Source organism: Copadichromis virginalis, linkage group LG7, assembly GCF_057382275.1.
Source record: "Copadichromis virginalis isolate Kocher_CV1m ecotype Utaka linkage group LG7, C_Virginalis_male_GT1.1, whole genome shotgun sequence".
In the NCBI taxonomy this organism is placed as follows: Eukaryota; Metazoa; Chordata; class Actinopteri; order Cichliformes; family Cichlidae; genus Copadichromis; species Copadichromis virginalis.
Window position 1 is genome coordinate 27,532,957 of NC_140624.1, and position 17,171 is coordinate 27,550,127.

At 40.0% G+C, this 17,171-nt stretch overlaps 1 protein-coding gene across 1 annotated transcript in view; it reads right to left on the bottom strand.

Annotated features, from left to right (window-relative positions):
- Positions 1–17,171, bottom strand: part of LOC146705194 (aminopeptidase N-like) — a 38,638-nt gene that overhangs the window by 20,647 nt on the left and 820 nt on the right. Inside the window, exons 2-12 of the mRNA XM_085462784.1 lie at positions 16,018–16,115; positions 13,724–13,840; positions 6,142–6,328; positions 5,894–6,036; positions 4,386–4,522; positions 4,159–4,285; positions 3,238–3,392; positions 3,050–3,163; positions 2,810–2,953; positions 545–610; positions 369–434 (exon numbers count right to left, since the gene is read on the bottom strand). Of these exons, the coding sequence (XP_085318910.1) occupies positions 369–434; positions 545–610; positions 2,810–2,953; positions 3,050–3,163; positions 3,238–3,392; positions 4,159–4,285; positions 4,386–4,522; positions 5,894–6,036; positions 6,142–6,328; positions 13,724–13,840; positions 16,018–16,115 (1,354 nt within the window). The remainder of the gene's footprint in view (positions 1–368; positions 435–544; positions 611–2,809; positions 2,954–3,049; positions 3,164–3,237; positions 3,393–4,158; positions 4,286–4,385; positions 4,523–5,893; positions 6,037–6,141; positions 6,329–13,723; positions 13,841–16,017; positions 16,116–17,171) is intronic.

Here is a 17,171-nt window from a genome sequence, read left to right on the forward strand (position 1 = left end):
AAAACACCAGAGGCATAATGATAATAACTTTAAGACAAAATGAAAATAAAATATAAGAAGTTTGCAGTAATAACATTTGTCAGCTATTGTGAAATTTAAAATTTGTGAAATTTTTTGTACTGTGTGTTTTAATAGAACCTCAGTCCTTTGTAGGATCATATGGCAATACATGCAGATGATTTTGTGTCTGGCTGCACAGTCTGGTAGTGTGAGAAATTTCAAAATGCCATAAAATGTTAAAAAAAAATTATGGTAATGTACTATCCCTTTTTTAAAGAATATACCAAACAATCATGTTTTGTAACTGTAACAAAATGCCAAAGTCACATACAACCTTTGTAAATAAAAAAAAGAAATCATCATTTTACCATCTGCAGATGATGCCACAAGTCATTCCCTACTATATTACTGTATCCAAAGTAATTGAGGTAAGTCTGCAGAAAAAAGGAAAACAATCCAAAATTCTTAATTATCTGTGGCTGAACAATATTGGATAAGGTGATGTATCTCATTAACTAACTAAAAGAAATATACAAAAACATACACTCAGTCCCTGGATGAAGACTGGCTCTGAGAGAACGTCTGAAAGCATCCTCAACACTGCTGCACCCTGAGGAGGTAAAAGTTTTGTTCAATCTATCAGTTACTCAGTTTATAATAATAAAAAAAATTAACACAATATATCGAAGAGTGTACAGCAGCTGAAAAACACTAGTTATTCAGGACATGTACATTTATCTCAAAGTGGTACTATTCCTGATCTTTCACATCTACAGTGTCAGTATCTTCAGGGCTATTACTTATTTTGTATTCAATCATTATGGAATCGCTACCCCTCTCCGTGAATCGCTACCTTATTGTCCTGGAGGGGTTTGTGTGTGCCAGAGATTCCAGGGGCTATATTGTTGGGTGGGGTTGCCCCCTCGTAGGGTTACCCATAACAAACTGGTCCTGGGTGAGGGACCAGAAAAAGAGCCATTCAAAAGACTCTTATGAGTAGAACATCGAGGGAACAGTTCACCCTGCCCACGACAGGGTTACCAGGGCCCTGCCCTGGAGCCAGGCCCAGGTAAGGTGCCTAAGGTCGAGCTTCTGGTGGCCAGACCTTCCACGGGGCCCGGCCAGGCACAGCCTGAAAAAGGGACATGGGCCCATCCTCCTGTAGGGCCGCTACCCACAGGAGGCGCCCTAGGAGTCGGTTGCAATGTGTGTTGGACAGTGGCCAGGAGCAGAGGCCCAGGCAGACCGATCTCTGACTACCTAAACTAGTGATTGGGACATGGAATGTCACCTCCCTGATGGGGAAGGAGCCTGAGTTAGTGTGTGAGGTTGAGAGTTACTGGCTAGATATAGTTGGGCGCTCCTCAACACATGGCTTGGCCTCTGGTACCAGTCTCCTGGAGAGGGGACTGTCTCAGTCTGGATTTGCACTTGATGAGAAATGGCAGGCTGGGGTGGGTATCCCATTGTGTCCCCTTGGCTAGCTGCCTGTATGTCAGAGTTTAACCTGGTGGGTGAGAGGGCTTGTTCCCAGTGCCTTTGGGTTGGGAAATGGGTCCTGACTGTCATCTGCGCTTATGCAGTGAATGAAAGTTCAGAGTACCCAGCCTTCTTTGAGTCCCCGGGTGGGGTGCTTGATGGTGCTCCACCTGTGGACTCTGTTGTCCTACTGTGATACTTCAACACTCATGTCTGTGACAGTGAGACCTGGAGGGGGGGTGATTGGGAGGAACAACCTCTCGGATCTGAACCCTAGTGGTGTTAAGGTTCTTCAGCTGAGAGCATTGTCAGGGTGGAAGGAATACTTTGAGGACCTCCTTACTCCCACTGAGAGGTCTTCCGTGGAGAAAGCAGAGCCTGGGGACAAGGGGGATGACTCGTTTATCTCTAGGGGGGAGGTCACTGAGGCAGTTAAACAACTCCTTGGTGCCAGGGCCCCTGTGGTGAATGAGGTTTGCCCTGAGTTCCTGAAGGCTTTGGATACTGCATGGCTGTCTTGGTTGACACACCTCTACAATGTTGTGTAGAGATCGGGGCAGGGGGGTAACTCTGGATTGGCAGACTGGGGTGGTTTTTGTCCTGGTCGTGGAACACTGGAGAAGCTCTTTATCCTCTCGGGGATACTCGAGGGGATAAAGGGTACACGGGAGTTTGCCCAACCAGTCTATATGCGCTTTGTGGACTTGAAGAAGGCATTCGACCGTATCCCTGGGAGTGTCCGTTGGGAGGTCCTTCGGGAGTATAGGGTTTTCTGCTATGAGCTATGAGCCATTTGATCCTTATACAACCATTCCATGAGGTTGGTCCACATAGCTGGCAATGAATCAGACTAATTTCAGGTGGGTGATGGCCAGGGCTGCCCTTTGGCACCAATTCTTTTTGTAATATATATGGACAGAATTTCTAGGCGTAGCCAAATGGAGGAAGGCTTTCACTTCGGTGGTCTCAGAATCTCCTCTCTGATTTCACAGATGATGTGGTTCTGTTGGCTTAATCGGGTGATGGCCTCTGACTCACACTGGAATGGTTCACAGCCAAGTGTAAAGCAGTGGGAATGAGAATCAACACCTCCAAATCTGAAGCCAAATCCTCTCTGAACCGTAGTTATTCAGTAGGGTGAGATATGTTAAGTTAAAATAGATCTCAATTAATCTCCTACAATTAATCTTGTTTAAACTACTTAGGTTTTATAAACTCAAAAGGCCAGATAAAGACAATTTGGGCATGTTTGCATACATAAATCTTATTCAATTAAGGATAATTAGCAGTTGATGAGTAGTGATACTGTATGGTGTTGCAGCTTCTGTACCTTGCTGTATGAGATGACATCAAATTGTTCACTGATTTGGTTAGGTAGGACAATACTGTCTTCGTTAGAGGACAGAGGATGAGAAGAAGTCAAGGCATCGACAGCAAAAACTTTATGAATTTCGTCAAGTACTATCAGGTCTCTCTGGGCAAACAGACAAACAGGAATGTTTTAAGAGAATTTTACACTATGACAAGAATGCATGTAAGATCAGGTCCAAATGCAAAAGTCTGTTCTCACAACATTCCATGTGGGCTCAGCATGGTCTGCTCCTAGGTAAGCCACATATGAAGCAAAGCCTTCATTGAGCCAGACTTCATTCCACCAGCGCAGGGTCACCAGGTTACCAAACCACTGTACCAGACATGGCATGAATTAATTTGTTGATTTATCAAGGAGCGAACAAATCAAAAGGCAAAACAGCTTACCATGTGTGCTAATTCATGGGCAATAATGGTGGCAGTCTTCTCTTTATTCCTACTGGAGGAAGTTTCAGGGTCATAAAGAAGATTGGTTTCCCTGTAGGTCACCAAACCCCAATTCTCCATTGCACCATAATAAAAGTCTGGTAGAGCAATTTGGTCTGTGCGGAAGAGAGCAGATTTAATATAGGTTTAAGGAATTGCTTCAAGTTATCTTAAGATTGTAATTAAACAATTTGTTATAAGACACACAATTCCTTAATTCCCTCAACTGGTATAAACTGTTGTGGTCTGTGAGTTTTATTGATGAGAGTTTTTAGTTTATAGCTTTCTGATTTTCTTTATTTTTATAATTATAGTAAGAACTCTAATGGTTTTTGATTTTGGTTCTTTTGCCTCTCTTTTTGTAGTTTTACTTCGTTTGTGTCACTGCACTTGATTAGTTTCTTCTGTGTCTTGTTACCCTTATGCTTCCACCCTTCATGTGAAACCTTGTGGTTTCAACCAAAACCTTTGGTAATTAATTAATGAATTAATTGATTCATTCATTAAAATCCAGGTTGTGCTGATTTGCCTAGAGATTAAGTGGAAACTGGATTTATCTTCATGATAAATATGAACAATGTATGAAAAAGACACTTGTTTTTGAATGTCATCTTTTGATGAAACCTCTTTTAATGTTTCTATTAATTTATGCAAATCGGGTCTCAGTATGTTTACCATTTGCAACAAGACTTTTAATTCGCTTTCATACAAGGGGTTAATAAACAATCATATCAATTCATCTGAAATTGTTCAGACAGACTCTCTCTCAGTAATCTGGATAGGTAAAAGAACTCCCCACCCACCCAATATCTATCCAATAATTGGAAAAGCTAAAACACTAACATCATGTTATAACAACACCTGTTATAAAAGCAGGGTCACCTGATTTAGTTAGAGGGTAGGCAATGTTATAGTATGACTGGAAGAAGTCCAGTATGGGTCCAGTTACATTGAGAGCATAGTTTCCCTGTCCTAGGTCAATGGCCTTCCTTCGAGCCCAGATACGAATCTGAAAACAAAAACAAAACAGCAACCAACTCTTTCACAAACGTTTTTGACACAGTTCTTCCAGTTTTGAAGCAAGTCAACCAAAGCACACAGAGAATTACCTGAGGGTCTTTTTGTGTGGTATTGATATATGTGTAGTCAGAGACAATGATGGCCAACAGATAGGTGGACATATTCTTGGTGGGTTCAAACTTGGTTTTTGTCCAACTTACTCCATCAATGGTGATGTTAGCAATATCTGAAGAACACAACTAAAGTTATCAGTGACTATGAATGAAGTAATAGAAGACAAGGTTTTGGTAATGCTACTGTGTGCAACTTTTTGTTTTGTTAAACACGATGATGACTGTCCATATGAGACATACAAACTTTAAAATAGACACACACCCTGCCCATCAGGGTGACAAAAATACCATATTAGTCTTTTATAGCTACATCATGTGAATCCAACAGAATTAAAACTAAAGTAGTCTAGTTGAGGAACCTTTTTCCAGCAGCTAGTCAAATTTCCTAAAAATTCATGAATATTTATATGAGCTATTCTGTTAAATTACTATTTAGTAAGGTTATAGGTTATTGATTCTGAAGCTCATAATTAATCTGATCAACACATGCAGCACGAAGATTTTTTATTTTTAAGTTTTAGAGTTAAAGAGCGAAGCTGTATTAAGAAAACGGACTTGTTTTGGCTACAGCATTTGGTCATTATGACAGAGCTTTAAGATATTAACTTTTTTCATAATTGACATTTAGTTAAACACATGACTGCAAATTTCTCCGTAGCACAAATTGTAGCACCAGGTCTAGGTTGTGTCTGGCAGTCGTCTAAATTACTTTGAATCTAAAGGGTTTATGCTAACGCCGAATGCATCACATGCATTCAACAGAATTAAAACTAAAAACACTTAGAACTGTGTTATTTGAACTGTGTGTCATGGTCCTGGGTCTTTAATCCAGTGTTTTGAGTTTATTTTGGTTTCGTGACTCTTTCCTTGCATGATAAAGATGATTTAAGTCCAAGTTTTGTACCATTTAGTCTTGAGTTTAGTTCCTTTGTTGTCTCTCAGTTTATTTGTATTTCTGGTTTCCTTTCTTTTAAGTTCCTTTTGTCTTTGTCTTGTCCGGTGTCTCCAGTGAGAGTTAGTCGTGCCCTCTAGTTATTTACCTTTTTCCTCAGACGTCTCTGTTTGTTCTCTCTCTCTCTCTCTGTCTCTCATGTCTTTACCATCTCTAGTCCCCTGGCACTTGGACATGTCTGTCTATCATGTGCTTTGTGTTCTCTTCCATGGACATTTTTGTGGATCTTGGCTCCTCGTCTCTATCTCTGCCGTATTTACTGTTTTACTTTGGTATTCCTTGTCTCATATGCATTGTATTCAGTGTTGTTCTCCCTGTCTCGTTATGTGTAGTTTGCTCCAGCTCTGTTCCCATGTCTCTCTACTTTCCCTAATCGCCCTCATGTTTTTGTATTGTCACAGTTGTCTACCAGCCTAAATAAACGACTCAGCTTCTGTTGTCTCCTGTGTCTATGCGTCTTTATTCGGATCCTCTTCTGTGCTCCTTATGATCTGCTGTTGCAGATCTTGACACTGTGTTTAGGTACACTGACCTCTTTCCATGCCATTTGAAAGGGCTACTGTTCCAGGCGGGTGAATGAGCGTTATATGGAAAATAGCTTTCAAAGCTGGCTCATCAAAACAAGGAAAGGTCTTCCTGGCATAAGTTGGATGCATCTGAGAGGTGGCAACTATCCTGTAAATGATCAAAATTCCACACATGCAAATAGTGAGACTGTAGAGGTTTAAAATGACACCAGTGAAACAAATCCAGCCATAGAAGGACACAAAGAGGACTTACTTTTGTAATCCATCTTCTTCATACTCACTCCTGTAAAACCCTGACAAGTCATCAGCTAGTTCTCCAGTGAACTCAGTGTACAGCTGATACTTCTGTCCTTGACGTAATTTATTTTTTAAGTTGATAACCAGATACTGTGTTTCTGGCTGCAGCCATGTTGATTCTATAATCAGAGCAGCTGCATCATCTGGAGAGAAAAAAAACAAAACATCTTTAATGGTCTCTCTGTATAATCTCCAAGAATGTAACAACAACACACACACACACACACACACATATATATATATTAGGGGTGCAACGATACACAAAATTCACGGTTCGGTTCGGTTCGATACTTTGGTGTCACGGTTCGATATTTTTTCGATACAAAAAAATGTTCATGCCTTTTTAATTTGTCATTTATTAAAATTATAAATATATATTTTAACTCAAAAGTACAGTTTTTAAATTTAACCCTAACCCTTGTGCGTGTTTTTTATTTTGACAGCGAATGCGCACCTGCGGACCACTTATGTGCAGCCCTGGTTATTTAGCTCGTCATATTGCAGCCACAGAAATTATTTTGTCCATGAAACCATAAAGCTGCACTTTCTTTTTGCCTTATAGTCTGATTTGTCATAACTTCTCCGTTTTGTGGTAAGCTTTTCTTTGGCTGTCACTTCTTCACCCTGACCTGTCTTATTTGGCTCAGCAGAACTGAAATGCTTTTACACACGCACTCACATAAGCTCAGCGATTCTCTGCACGATCAACCTCTCACATGTTTAAGCTGCGGGAGATTTCACTTGTCATGTTTGCATAGTAAGCTAACGATTAATAAGACGATGTCAGAGGAATTGGTGCACAAATTATCATCACTCACAGATCAGTGCTGTCGCTCTCTATACACAAGCGCAAATTCAAACGCGACTTCAATATGTCACATATTGACAGTGGCTCACCGATGCCAATGACATAATTACCCAGCTACATTTCTGAAAGAATGCAAAAGCATTGACATATATTTTTCCTACAATAGCCCGACGGGCAGGGAAGAGATAGATTTTGGTAGCCCGACTGAAAAAAATCGCTAGCTCCGGGACGTCGGGCTAGCGATATTGCGAGCCCTGTATCTGATTGAGGAATCACTCATCTTTGGAAAAGAGAGTTTATTACAGAGAAATGTCTCTTTCCAAAATAAAAGCTATACTATCCGCTTCTTCTGGGCTATATTCTCAGCAGCATAAGGAGAATCATGTGCTAACAGCTGTCTAAATGACTCGGCTAAAGTTAGTAGCATGCTTGCTTTTTTTTGTCTGCTTCCACTTGTCTTTGCACTAGGATGATGTCGGCGTAAATGTGCAGTCATATTCGTTGTGTTCCCGCTAGTGCTTTCAGGTTAATCTCGTTGAAATGACCTTAACGCCACAACACAGCAAATCTCCGTTAACGAGCTACCGCCGATCGCTCTGTGCATGGGGCTAGACGGCCAACACGTTAACGAGCTAACTGCGCTAACACGCTAGTTCACACCAATGTAATTGAGCATTGCATGGCACATTCAACATACTGTTTTACTTTAGTCCATGACTCGCTTACCTTCAGGGTCATACGTCACATGAAAACCAAAATAATTCCAAACGCCAGATCTGAATGAGGTTCAATTTGCCTGTTGCAAGGAGAGCTTAACTTCTGTCTCACTAGCTTGCCCTGCGCTCTTCCTTCTGACGATGCTGTCTGTGTTGAGCGCTCAGTGGATCTGCGCTCGACAGTGCAGCCTAGGCGGAGTAGTCGAACGCAGATTCACTGAGCGCTCAACACAGACAGCATCGTCAGAAGGAAAATTGATAAAATAAATTACAAATGTTGTATTGTTCGATACATATGCGTACCGAACCGAAAGCACTGTATCGAACGGTTCAATATCGATACGAATATCGTTGCACCCCTAATATATATATATATATATATATACACACACACACATATATATATACACATATACACATATACACACACACACACACACATATATATATATATATATATATATATATATATATATATATATATACATATATATATACATATACACATACATATACACACACACACATATATATATATATATATATATATATATATATATATGTATATATATATATATATATATATATATATATATATACACATATACATATATATATATATATACACATATATATATGTGTGTATATATATATGTGTGGATATATACACACACACACACACACACACACATACATATATATATATATATATATTTTTTTTTTTTAGGGGTGCAACGATACACAAAATTCACGGTTCGGTTCGGTTCGATACTTTGGTGTCACGGTTCGATATTTTTTCGATACAAAAAAATGTTCATGCCTTTTTAATTTGTCATTTATTAAAATTATAAATATATATTTTAACTCAAAAGTACAGTTTTTAAATTTAACCCTAACCCTTGTGCGTATTTTTTATTTTGACAGCGAATGCGCACCTGCGGACCACTTATGTGCAGCCCTGTTTATTTAGCTCATCATATTGCAGCCACAGAAATTATTTTGTCCATGAAACCATAAAGCTGCACTTTCTTTTTGCCTTATAGTCTGATTTGTCATAACTTCTCCGTTTTGTGGTAAGCTTTTCTTTGGCTGTCACTTCACCCTGACCTGTCTTATTTGGCTCAGCAGAACTGAAATATAAATCCTGCTGCTTTTACACACGCACTCACATAACGTTCAGCGATTCTCTGCGCGATCAACCTCTCACATGTTTAAGCTTGCTGCGGGAGATTTCACTTGTCATGTTTGCATAGTAAGCTAACGATTAATAAGACGATGTCAGAGGAATTGGTGCACAAATTATGTGCTGTCGCTCTCTATACACAGTTCGCACGATTGCAAAGTGAAAGCAAAAAAACAAGCGCAAATTCAAACGCGATTTCAATATGTCACATATTGACAGTGGCTCACCGATGCCAATGACATAATTACCCAGCTACATTTCCGAAAGAATGCAAAAGCATTGACATATATTTTTCCTACAATAGCCCGACGGGCAGGGAAGAGATAGATTTTGGTAGCCCGACTGAAAAAATCGCTAGCCCCAGGACGTCGGGCTAGCGATTTTGCGAGCCCTGTATCTGATTGAGGAATCACTCATCTTTGGAAAAGAGAGTTTATTACAGAGAAATGTCTCTTTCCAAAATAAAAGCTATACTATCCGCTTCTTCTGGGCTATATTCTCAGCAGCATAAGGAGAATCATGTGCTAACAGCTGTCTAAATGACTCGGCTAAAGTTAGTAGCATGCTTGTTGTTTTTGTCTTTGCACTAGGATGATGTCGGCGTAAATGTGCAGTCATATTCGTTGTGTTCCCACTAGTGCTTTCAGGTTAATCTCATTGAAATGACCTTAACGCCACAACACAGCAAATCTCCGTTAACGAGCTACCGCCGATCGCCCCGTGCATGGGGCTAGATGGCCAACACGTTAACGAGCTAACTGCGCTAACACACTAGTTCCCACCCATGTAATTGAGCATTGCGTGGCACATCCAACATACTGTTTTACTTTAGTCCATGACTCGCTTACCTTCAGGGTCATACGTCACATGAAAACCAAAATAATTCCAAACGCCAGATCTGAATGAGGGTGGGGGAGGTCCATGTTGCAAGGAAAGGTTAACTTCTGTCTTGCTAGCTTGCCCTGCGCTCTTCCTTCTGACTATGCTGTCTGTGTTGAGCGCTCAGTGGATCTGCGCTCGACAGTGCAGCCTAGGCGGAGTAGTCGAACGCAGATTCAGTGAGCGCAGGGCAAGCTAGCGAGACAGAAGTTAAGCTCTCCTTACAACATGGATAAAATAAATTACAAATGTTGTATTGTTCGATACATATGCGTACCGAACCGAAAGCACTGTATCGAACGGTTCAATATCGATACGAATATCGTTGCACCCGTAATATATATATATATATTAGAGATGGCACGATACCACTTTTTTATGTCCGATACCGATACCGATATCATACATTTGGATATCTGCCGATACCGATATGAATCCAATATAGTGTTTTTTAATCAACAAAACTGTTTTTTTAAATATCTTTCTGCATTTTGTATAAGTTCATACTGAAGTTTAAAACAACAACTACACTAAAGCTATTCTGTTATACCTGTATGCAAAAAAAAATATTTCATAGTTCAGCAATACTGATCAATCTAATAAACTTAAACCTACACCATCCTCCCTATTCTGGTATTTTAAAGAGTACTTAGCGTAAATATTAAGCAACCTAACTAATAGGGTTCCAACTCCCAGCAACAACAAAAATAAATAAATAAAAAATAGGGAACCACCCCTCACGCTTCACCTCATGATGCTTAATCGATGTAATCAACCTTAATTTGATGCAGTGTGAAAAAAAATGCACAGAAATCAATTATTTTTCATGGATGGATAGATGGATGGATGGATGGATCATTCTTCAACAAAATTGCAGACTGCACAGATGGTACCTTCCCAAAGGAAAAAGTACTATAGCTTACTAGGGTATATATATTAGACTTAATAGTCACTTTATACAGTAATTAACTTCTATTCCTTTTACATCAAATTAAAACTTTGGGTGTCAGATAATTATTTATTAAAAGCTAGACATTTTAAATGAGAATAAGAAAGAAAAGTATGTCTTTGTGCCCCCTTTTCCCTGTTAATGCCCTATCGGCCCCCCTGGCTAAACTTTGCTAGATCCGCCCCTGCACAGTTACCAGCGTCAGCTACGTAGAAAAAGATCCTGGTGTAGAAAGTAATATTAAATACATTCTAACAACAGCTTATCAAGCTTAAACGTTCTGCTGTTGTTCAGCCGCTGGTTTCCTCTTTCTGGTGCAAAGTGGGCCAAAAACAAACAAGAGAGACGGACTCGCGACAGAAAAGCCGATCAGCTGATCATTAAGCAGTTTCATGATTGAAGTAGCAGCAAGAGAGGGAGGGAGAGAGAAGAGGCAGTCGCTCCATATATCGCTTGTTAAGCTTAACGCAGGAATGCTTTACAAACATTCAGAGATGGACTTGCACACTTGCTTTACTTCTCTCGGGGATAACTTTGTTGGAGATGAAATGCCGGGTTGCTAGCGAAGCTCCAAATGCTATCCAGACCACCACAGCCGCTCTATCACGTGATGCATACTGCTCCGACGTGCTAACGTTCTGAGGTGAGTTACGGCGTGTTGCAAGTTTTGTGAGGTGCTTTCGTGATATTTAATGGATCGGATTACATTTTTTATTTTTCTCCGATATCCGATCCAGTAATTTAGGTCAGTATCGGACCGATACCGATACGTAATATCGGATCGGTCCATCTCTAATATATATATATATATTGCAACGATACACAAAATTCACGGTTCGGTTCGATACTTTGGTGTCACGGTTCGATATTTTTTCGATACAAAAAAAATACCGGTACCCATCCCTATTCAGGCCTATGCAGTACAGCAGTGGGGACAGAGGATCTCCTTGGTAGATCCCGCACTTGTTTGCAACCTGTGCTATGGGCTTGAAGTTGGCCTCTAGTGTTGTATACCACATCCCCATAGAGTTGCTAACGTAGCCTCTTATGTTCCTGTTGATCTAGTACAATTCTAGGAATTCCAGGATCCAGGTGTGGGACATCGAGTCATAGGCCTAATCAATCCAGGCAGTGCAAGGTTGGTCAGCCTAGTCTTGCAGTCTCAGGCAACTGCTCTATCTACTAGTGGCTGGTGTTTTGCTCCTCTGGTATTCTTGCCAATCCCTTTCTGTGCCCCTCTCATGTATTGTGCCATGTGCCTATTCATCTTAGCTGCTATGATGCCTGAGAGGAGCATCCATGTGGTACTGAGGCCGGTTATTGGCTGGTAGTTGGATGGGACCAGTCCCTTCTGGTGTCCTTGGGGATCAGGACTGTCCGCCCTACAGTTAGCCATTCTGGGTGTCTATCATCGACTAGCAGCTGGTTTATTTGTACTGCAGATGCTTATGGAGTGCAGTCAGCTTCTTCAGCCATTAGGCGTGGACCACGTCGGTGCCTGGTGCTGGAGACCCATTCTTGGACACACACACACACACCCATTTGCACACTTTGGCTCTTGTGATTAGCAGAGATGGTGCCCATTACTTGTAACGCGTTGCTGTAATCTGATTACTTTTTCGAGTAACGAGTAAAGTAAGGGATTACTATTGCAAAAACGGTAATTAGATTACTGTTACATTCCCGTAGGAACACTGCATTACTGCGTTACTAAAACCGTGATTTTTTGCGAGAATGTCTCACGACAGTGACGTAAGCGAGTGCGCCGTTAGTGACAACAGCTGTGTGCAGATCAACAATGGATAATATATCGAGTGTGGGAGAGAGTATGAGCGTGCAGCGTTTAAAGCGTGGAAGTACTGACCTTACTTTGAGTTTGATTCCATAAAAAGTGACAAAAACATTAGCGTCCGTTGTGCGTGGGAAGAAAACTTCTTTTTACAGCAAAAAAAACCCCTAAACAAGCACTGACGTAATGGGAAACTCACAGAGAAACTCGTGGATTCTTCAACTGACCGCTGCAGCACACCTGCACCAGGGTAAACCTCCGCCTACCCCACTCTTGCTTTACAGGTGAAAATAGAGCAACAGGACCGCTAGTCTTTCATTTTATTTATTTTCTGCTGTGTTTTACTTGCATCTATTTGAAAGAGTGAGTGTAAACACAAAAGAATATTTTATGTTATGTGCTGGAATGTGTAGAAAATAGGTTTAAATGTTAAACTAATTTATTCAACTCAGAGAATGGTGCATATAATTAAATTTTTGCTTGATGCATAAAGTTAAAAGATTAAAACTAATAAAACAAGTTAAAAAAAGAGATTTTTCCATTTGATTACATTTTGTATGATGGATTATGTAGAAAAAGTAGAATTGGGCTGAAAGATCTATCACTTTATCACCTCTTCAGGTTGAAAATCGTGTTTTTAAAAAGTAACTAAGTAACTAAGTAATTAATTACTTTTGAAAATAAGTAATCAGTAAAGTAACGGGATTACTTTTTGGGGAAGTAATCAGTAATTAGTTACTGATTACTTTTTTCAAGTAACTTGACCAACACTGGTGATTAGGCAGAGGATCAATAGGGGGTCCACAGCCCTCTTAGGGACACTCCCAATAGGGCTTGCTCTTAGATCTGAAGAAGCTTCTCGGATGAGAGCTGAAACGTCTTCAAGAAACTTAAAGAAGTCCAGACGCAGCTCCTTAGACTACAATGATCTGGATGACTGAGAACCTTCACAAACAAAAGCTAAACATGCATAAATGAGTTTTTTCTTCAAAATTTTGATTTTTTAAAATGTGTTATCCTACAGCAATACTTAATTTGTTAATATCAGAAAGGTAATAATATCTTTGAAAACATCTGTAACTCAATACATCTTCTGCTGCTCTCACAGTTTTATGTATGCAATAGTATTAACTGCAGAACTAGTAAAATGATTTCTGAGATCCTAATAAAATTAAGAATTGTTACTTTACTTTGTATCAAGACTTTGATGGTACCTGCAGTGGTGACACTGGCCATGTGTTTGTTGTCTTGCCTGGTGTAGCTCAGTTGACTGGAATGAATCAGTATCAAATTTGTTTCTTTCACACACTCAAACTGCACAGTGGACTGGCCTGAAACACATGAAAAAAAGAAAAATGCTAACTTATATTAATGCAACCTCCATTGCAGCGGTAGTTTAACACAGGCACCAATGAAATCTCTGCGGAAATAAAAGTATAGTAGAGAAACCTAAATGCAGATACAGAGAAAATAAATCACTAATAACAGTGAATAAAACATTTGAAGGTAACCCTTTATAATAATGACACACTATTAAGGCATTCCCTAAAAGTTTCTTCTGTTCATCTGGACGTCCAGAATCAATTTTTTGGGATTTCTTTACCTGGATGATTGATCATATATCAAGACTATTAAGCATTAGTAAGGTAGTGGGGCTGGGGTGCTTGTGGTGGCAGAGGTTGGCTCCTGGCTAGGGTGGCTGGCCTGATCTGGGCAGGGCCAGGTGATAGGTCTGAGGCCCCGGTGCCCGTGGTTGTCTAGTCTCTGGCTGGGTCTCTCCTTGTGATGAGTTGGTCTGGCCACCTCACCATGTGGTGTGGGTCAGCTCACGTTGAGATGTCTGATCTGTGCCTCCAGGACTCATGGGTGCCCGTAGGCCAATTGGGTGGGGTGGGGTGTCCAGAAAAGGGAGCACCTGTTGCCGGGTGCAGCTTGTCTTGGACCCAGACCAGTCCCTTTACTGTCTGTAACTGAAGAAATGTCTGGTGTTGTGACGCAGTGTACAGATGAGCCTTGGAACTCATCTGCACACTCCAGTCTACTCTTTGTGTTGAGGGTTCTGCCCCGGACTACTTGGTCTTCCAGGGCGATGACATTGTGGGCCCCAGGCCGACTTCTTCCTGCACCGTGGTGGGATGTGGGGAGTGGGGATGCCTACTGAGCCAATCGTTTGCTGCGCCTTCCATGACAACCCATCTGGGTGTCCTCCTTCTTCTGCTGGGATGGGTTCAGGGATGTTGCAAAGATGTGTTGCCTTACTTTTTGGTTTAAATTTTATGAATATTACTGCTACATTACTGTCTGCACATTACTGTTTTAGATTTGTATGAGCTTTATATATTTTAGGGTAAACTGATCTACAGCACTGAGTATTTTAAGGATGACATGTGTCTATATCATCTCTACCGTTAGACCCATTTACCCATTAAGCATCAGCCTTCAACACAGCTCTGAACTCTCTCAGTGCGCCCCAGGGCGGCTGTGGCTACAATGTAGCTTGCCATCACCAGTGTGTGAATGTGTGTATGAATGGGTAGATGACTGAATGTGTAAAGTGCTTTGGGGTCCTTTGGGACTAGTAAAGCGCTATAGAAATACAGGCTATTTTGATATATTTTCCCTCTTAAGAAAATGGCACAATTTTCTCATCCAATAAAAAAAAATATTATCTACAAATTTACCCTTTAATTTTATCTCAAACATCACATCTCAACCTATTATTACCATAGTATAACCTTGTGATGCTTACTGGAGATAACTGTAAAACACAATGTTACATGTGAGTGAAGATAACTACAAATCAGCATTTATAATTACACACATTAATGACTATATGCAAGAACAGATAAGCCTTGTTTTTCAAAATAAACATGCTAGTCATACACCACAACCATCTCTGCTGCTGCTGTTTTAACTATGTGACTTCTTGTATGAAAAGTGCTTGGTCATTCACTTTGAATACTTTCAGAGGGGTTCTAATTCAGCAAGTTTTTTTTTCTATGCTAATGTATTTCCCTTGTTAGCATTGTGTTAATGGTCTAGTTTGCTAGCTTGCTAAGCATACTACCATGTGCTCAGATGCTATACATATTTGTGTGAATAATGCACATAATCATTGTCACTTTATAACCACATACTGACATATCAACTTCATACAGTGCATAAGAAAAACATACTCAGACAGCTTATCTGATGTGGCTTGGTTCTTTTGGTGCTGATTACAACACACTCTAGGGTCCTCATGCTAGACATGCATGATGGGAATGACATTCTGAACATCCAATGTGTGTCATAATTAAAATGTTTTTGCTGAAGTAGGATTTGAATTTCAATACAGATTGATATTCCCTATCCTACTTTTGCTGAAATAAAGGACCTAAACACCATTTCAACCACTATGAAGAACAGATAATTAATACAAAATGATAGTCAATGCACTGTCAGTCTTCATATTATACACCTTACTTTAGGCCACAGGGAACTATTTGTACAGTAAGGTTTTACTCACCCGTGAAAATGTAGAGACCATTGTTTGGGTCAGGACTGAGACGAGGCCATATGGTGATGTTGTAGTACTCAGGAATCACATCCATGGAGAGACGGTAGCTTAGGAGAATAAGCACAAAAATAATAGGACTTATTTCAGACATTGCTATCCAGCTTGTTTTATTTATATTTGATCATTTACAAATGTTTGTTCTTGAAGTTGATGTGTTACAAGCAGAAAAAAGGATTGTGCATCAATATTTGAGCAAGTTTAAAAATGCCAAATTATGATAGGGAGACGACTGGGTCAGAGTATCTCCAAAACTGCAGCTCTTGTGATGTTCCCAGTCTGCAGTGGTATTTATCAAAAGTGGTCCAAGGAAGGAACAGTGGTGAACTAGTGACAGGGTCATGGTTGGTCAAGGCTATTTAATCCATGCTGTGAAGGCTGGCCCGTGTTGTCTGATCCAGTAGGCTCAAATTACCAAAAGGTTAATGCTGGTTCTGATAGAAAGGTGTTAGAATACATGGTGCATCACAGTTGTGTTCCTATTTTTGTAGCAAAAAGGGAACCAATGCAATATTAGGGAAGTGACCATGATATTATGCCTGTTCAGTATGTCTAAATAACAGAAATATTAAAAATATATATAAACACCTCAAACAGTACATGACCGTAAACAAACATTTAAATTTCATTTATTCCATTTCATTTATTTATTTATTTCACACATGGTTCAACAGTGTTTCATTTCCTTCATACAAATCCTCCTTCCCATTAATATAACACTGCACCCATGGGTAAAAAGGAGCAGAAGAATAAATTCTTATTAGCACCTGCCCCCTATCTGCAATCTAATTATTCTTACAAGAGGGCGCCAACAACCCAAAAAACCCTCTAATATGTATCTTTATTTAACAATGCAAAACTAACAACAAATCAGTATAATCACAATATACAGCACTAAATGGCAATGAAAAATTTTCCTTCCACATTTAGCCCAAATTACTTTCATGTTCTTCATATTGATTTACCCTTTTAAGTATGTAACACATTTTAAAACGGTGCATATTTGTACAACTCCTAAGATTATCTTGAAGAGAATTCCATATTCTTATACCCTTAACTGTCGGACACAATTGCCTTTGTGTGGTCCTAGCAAACTGATGCTTCAA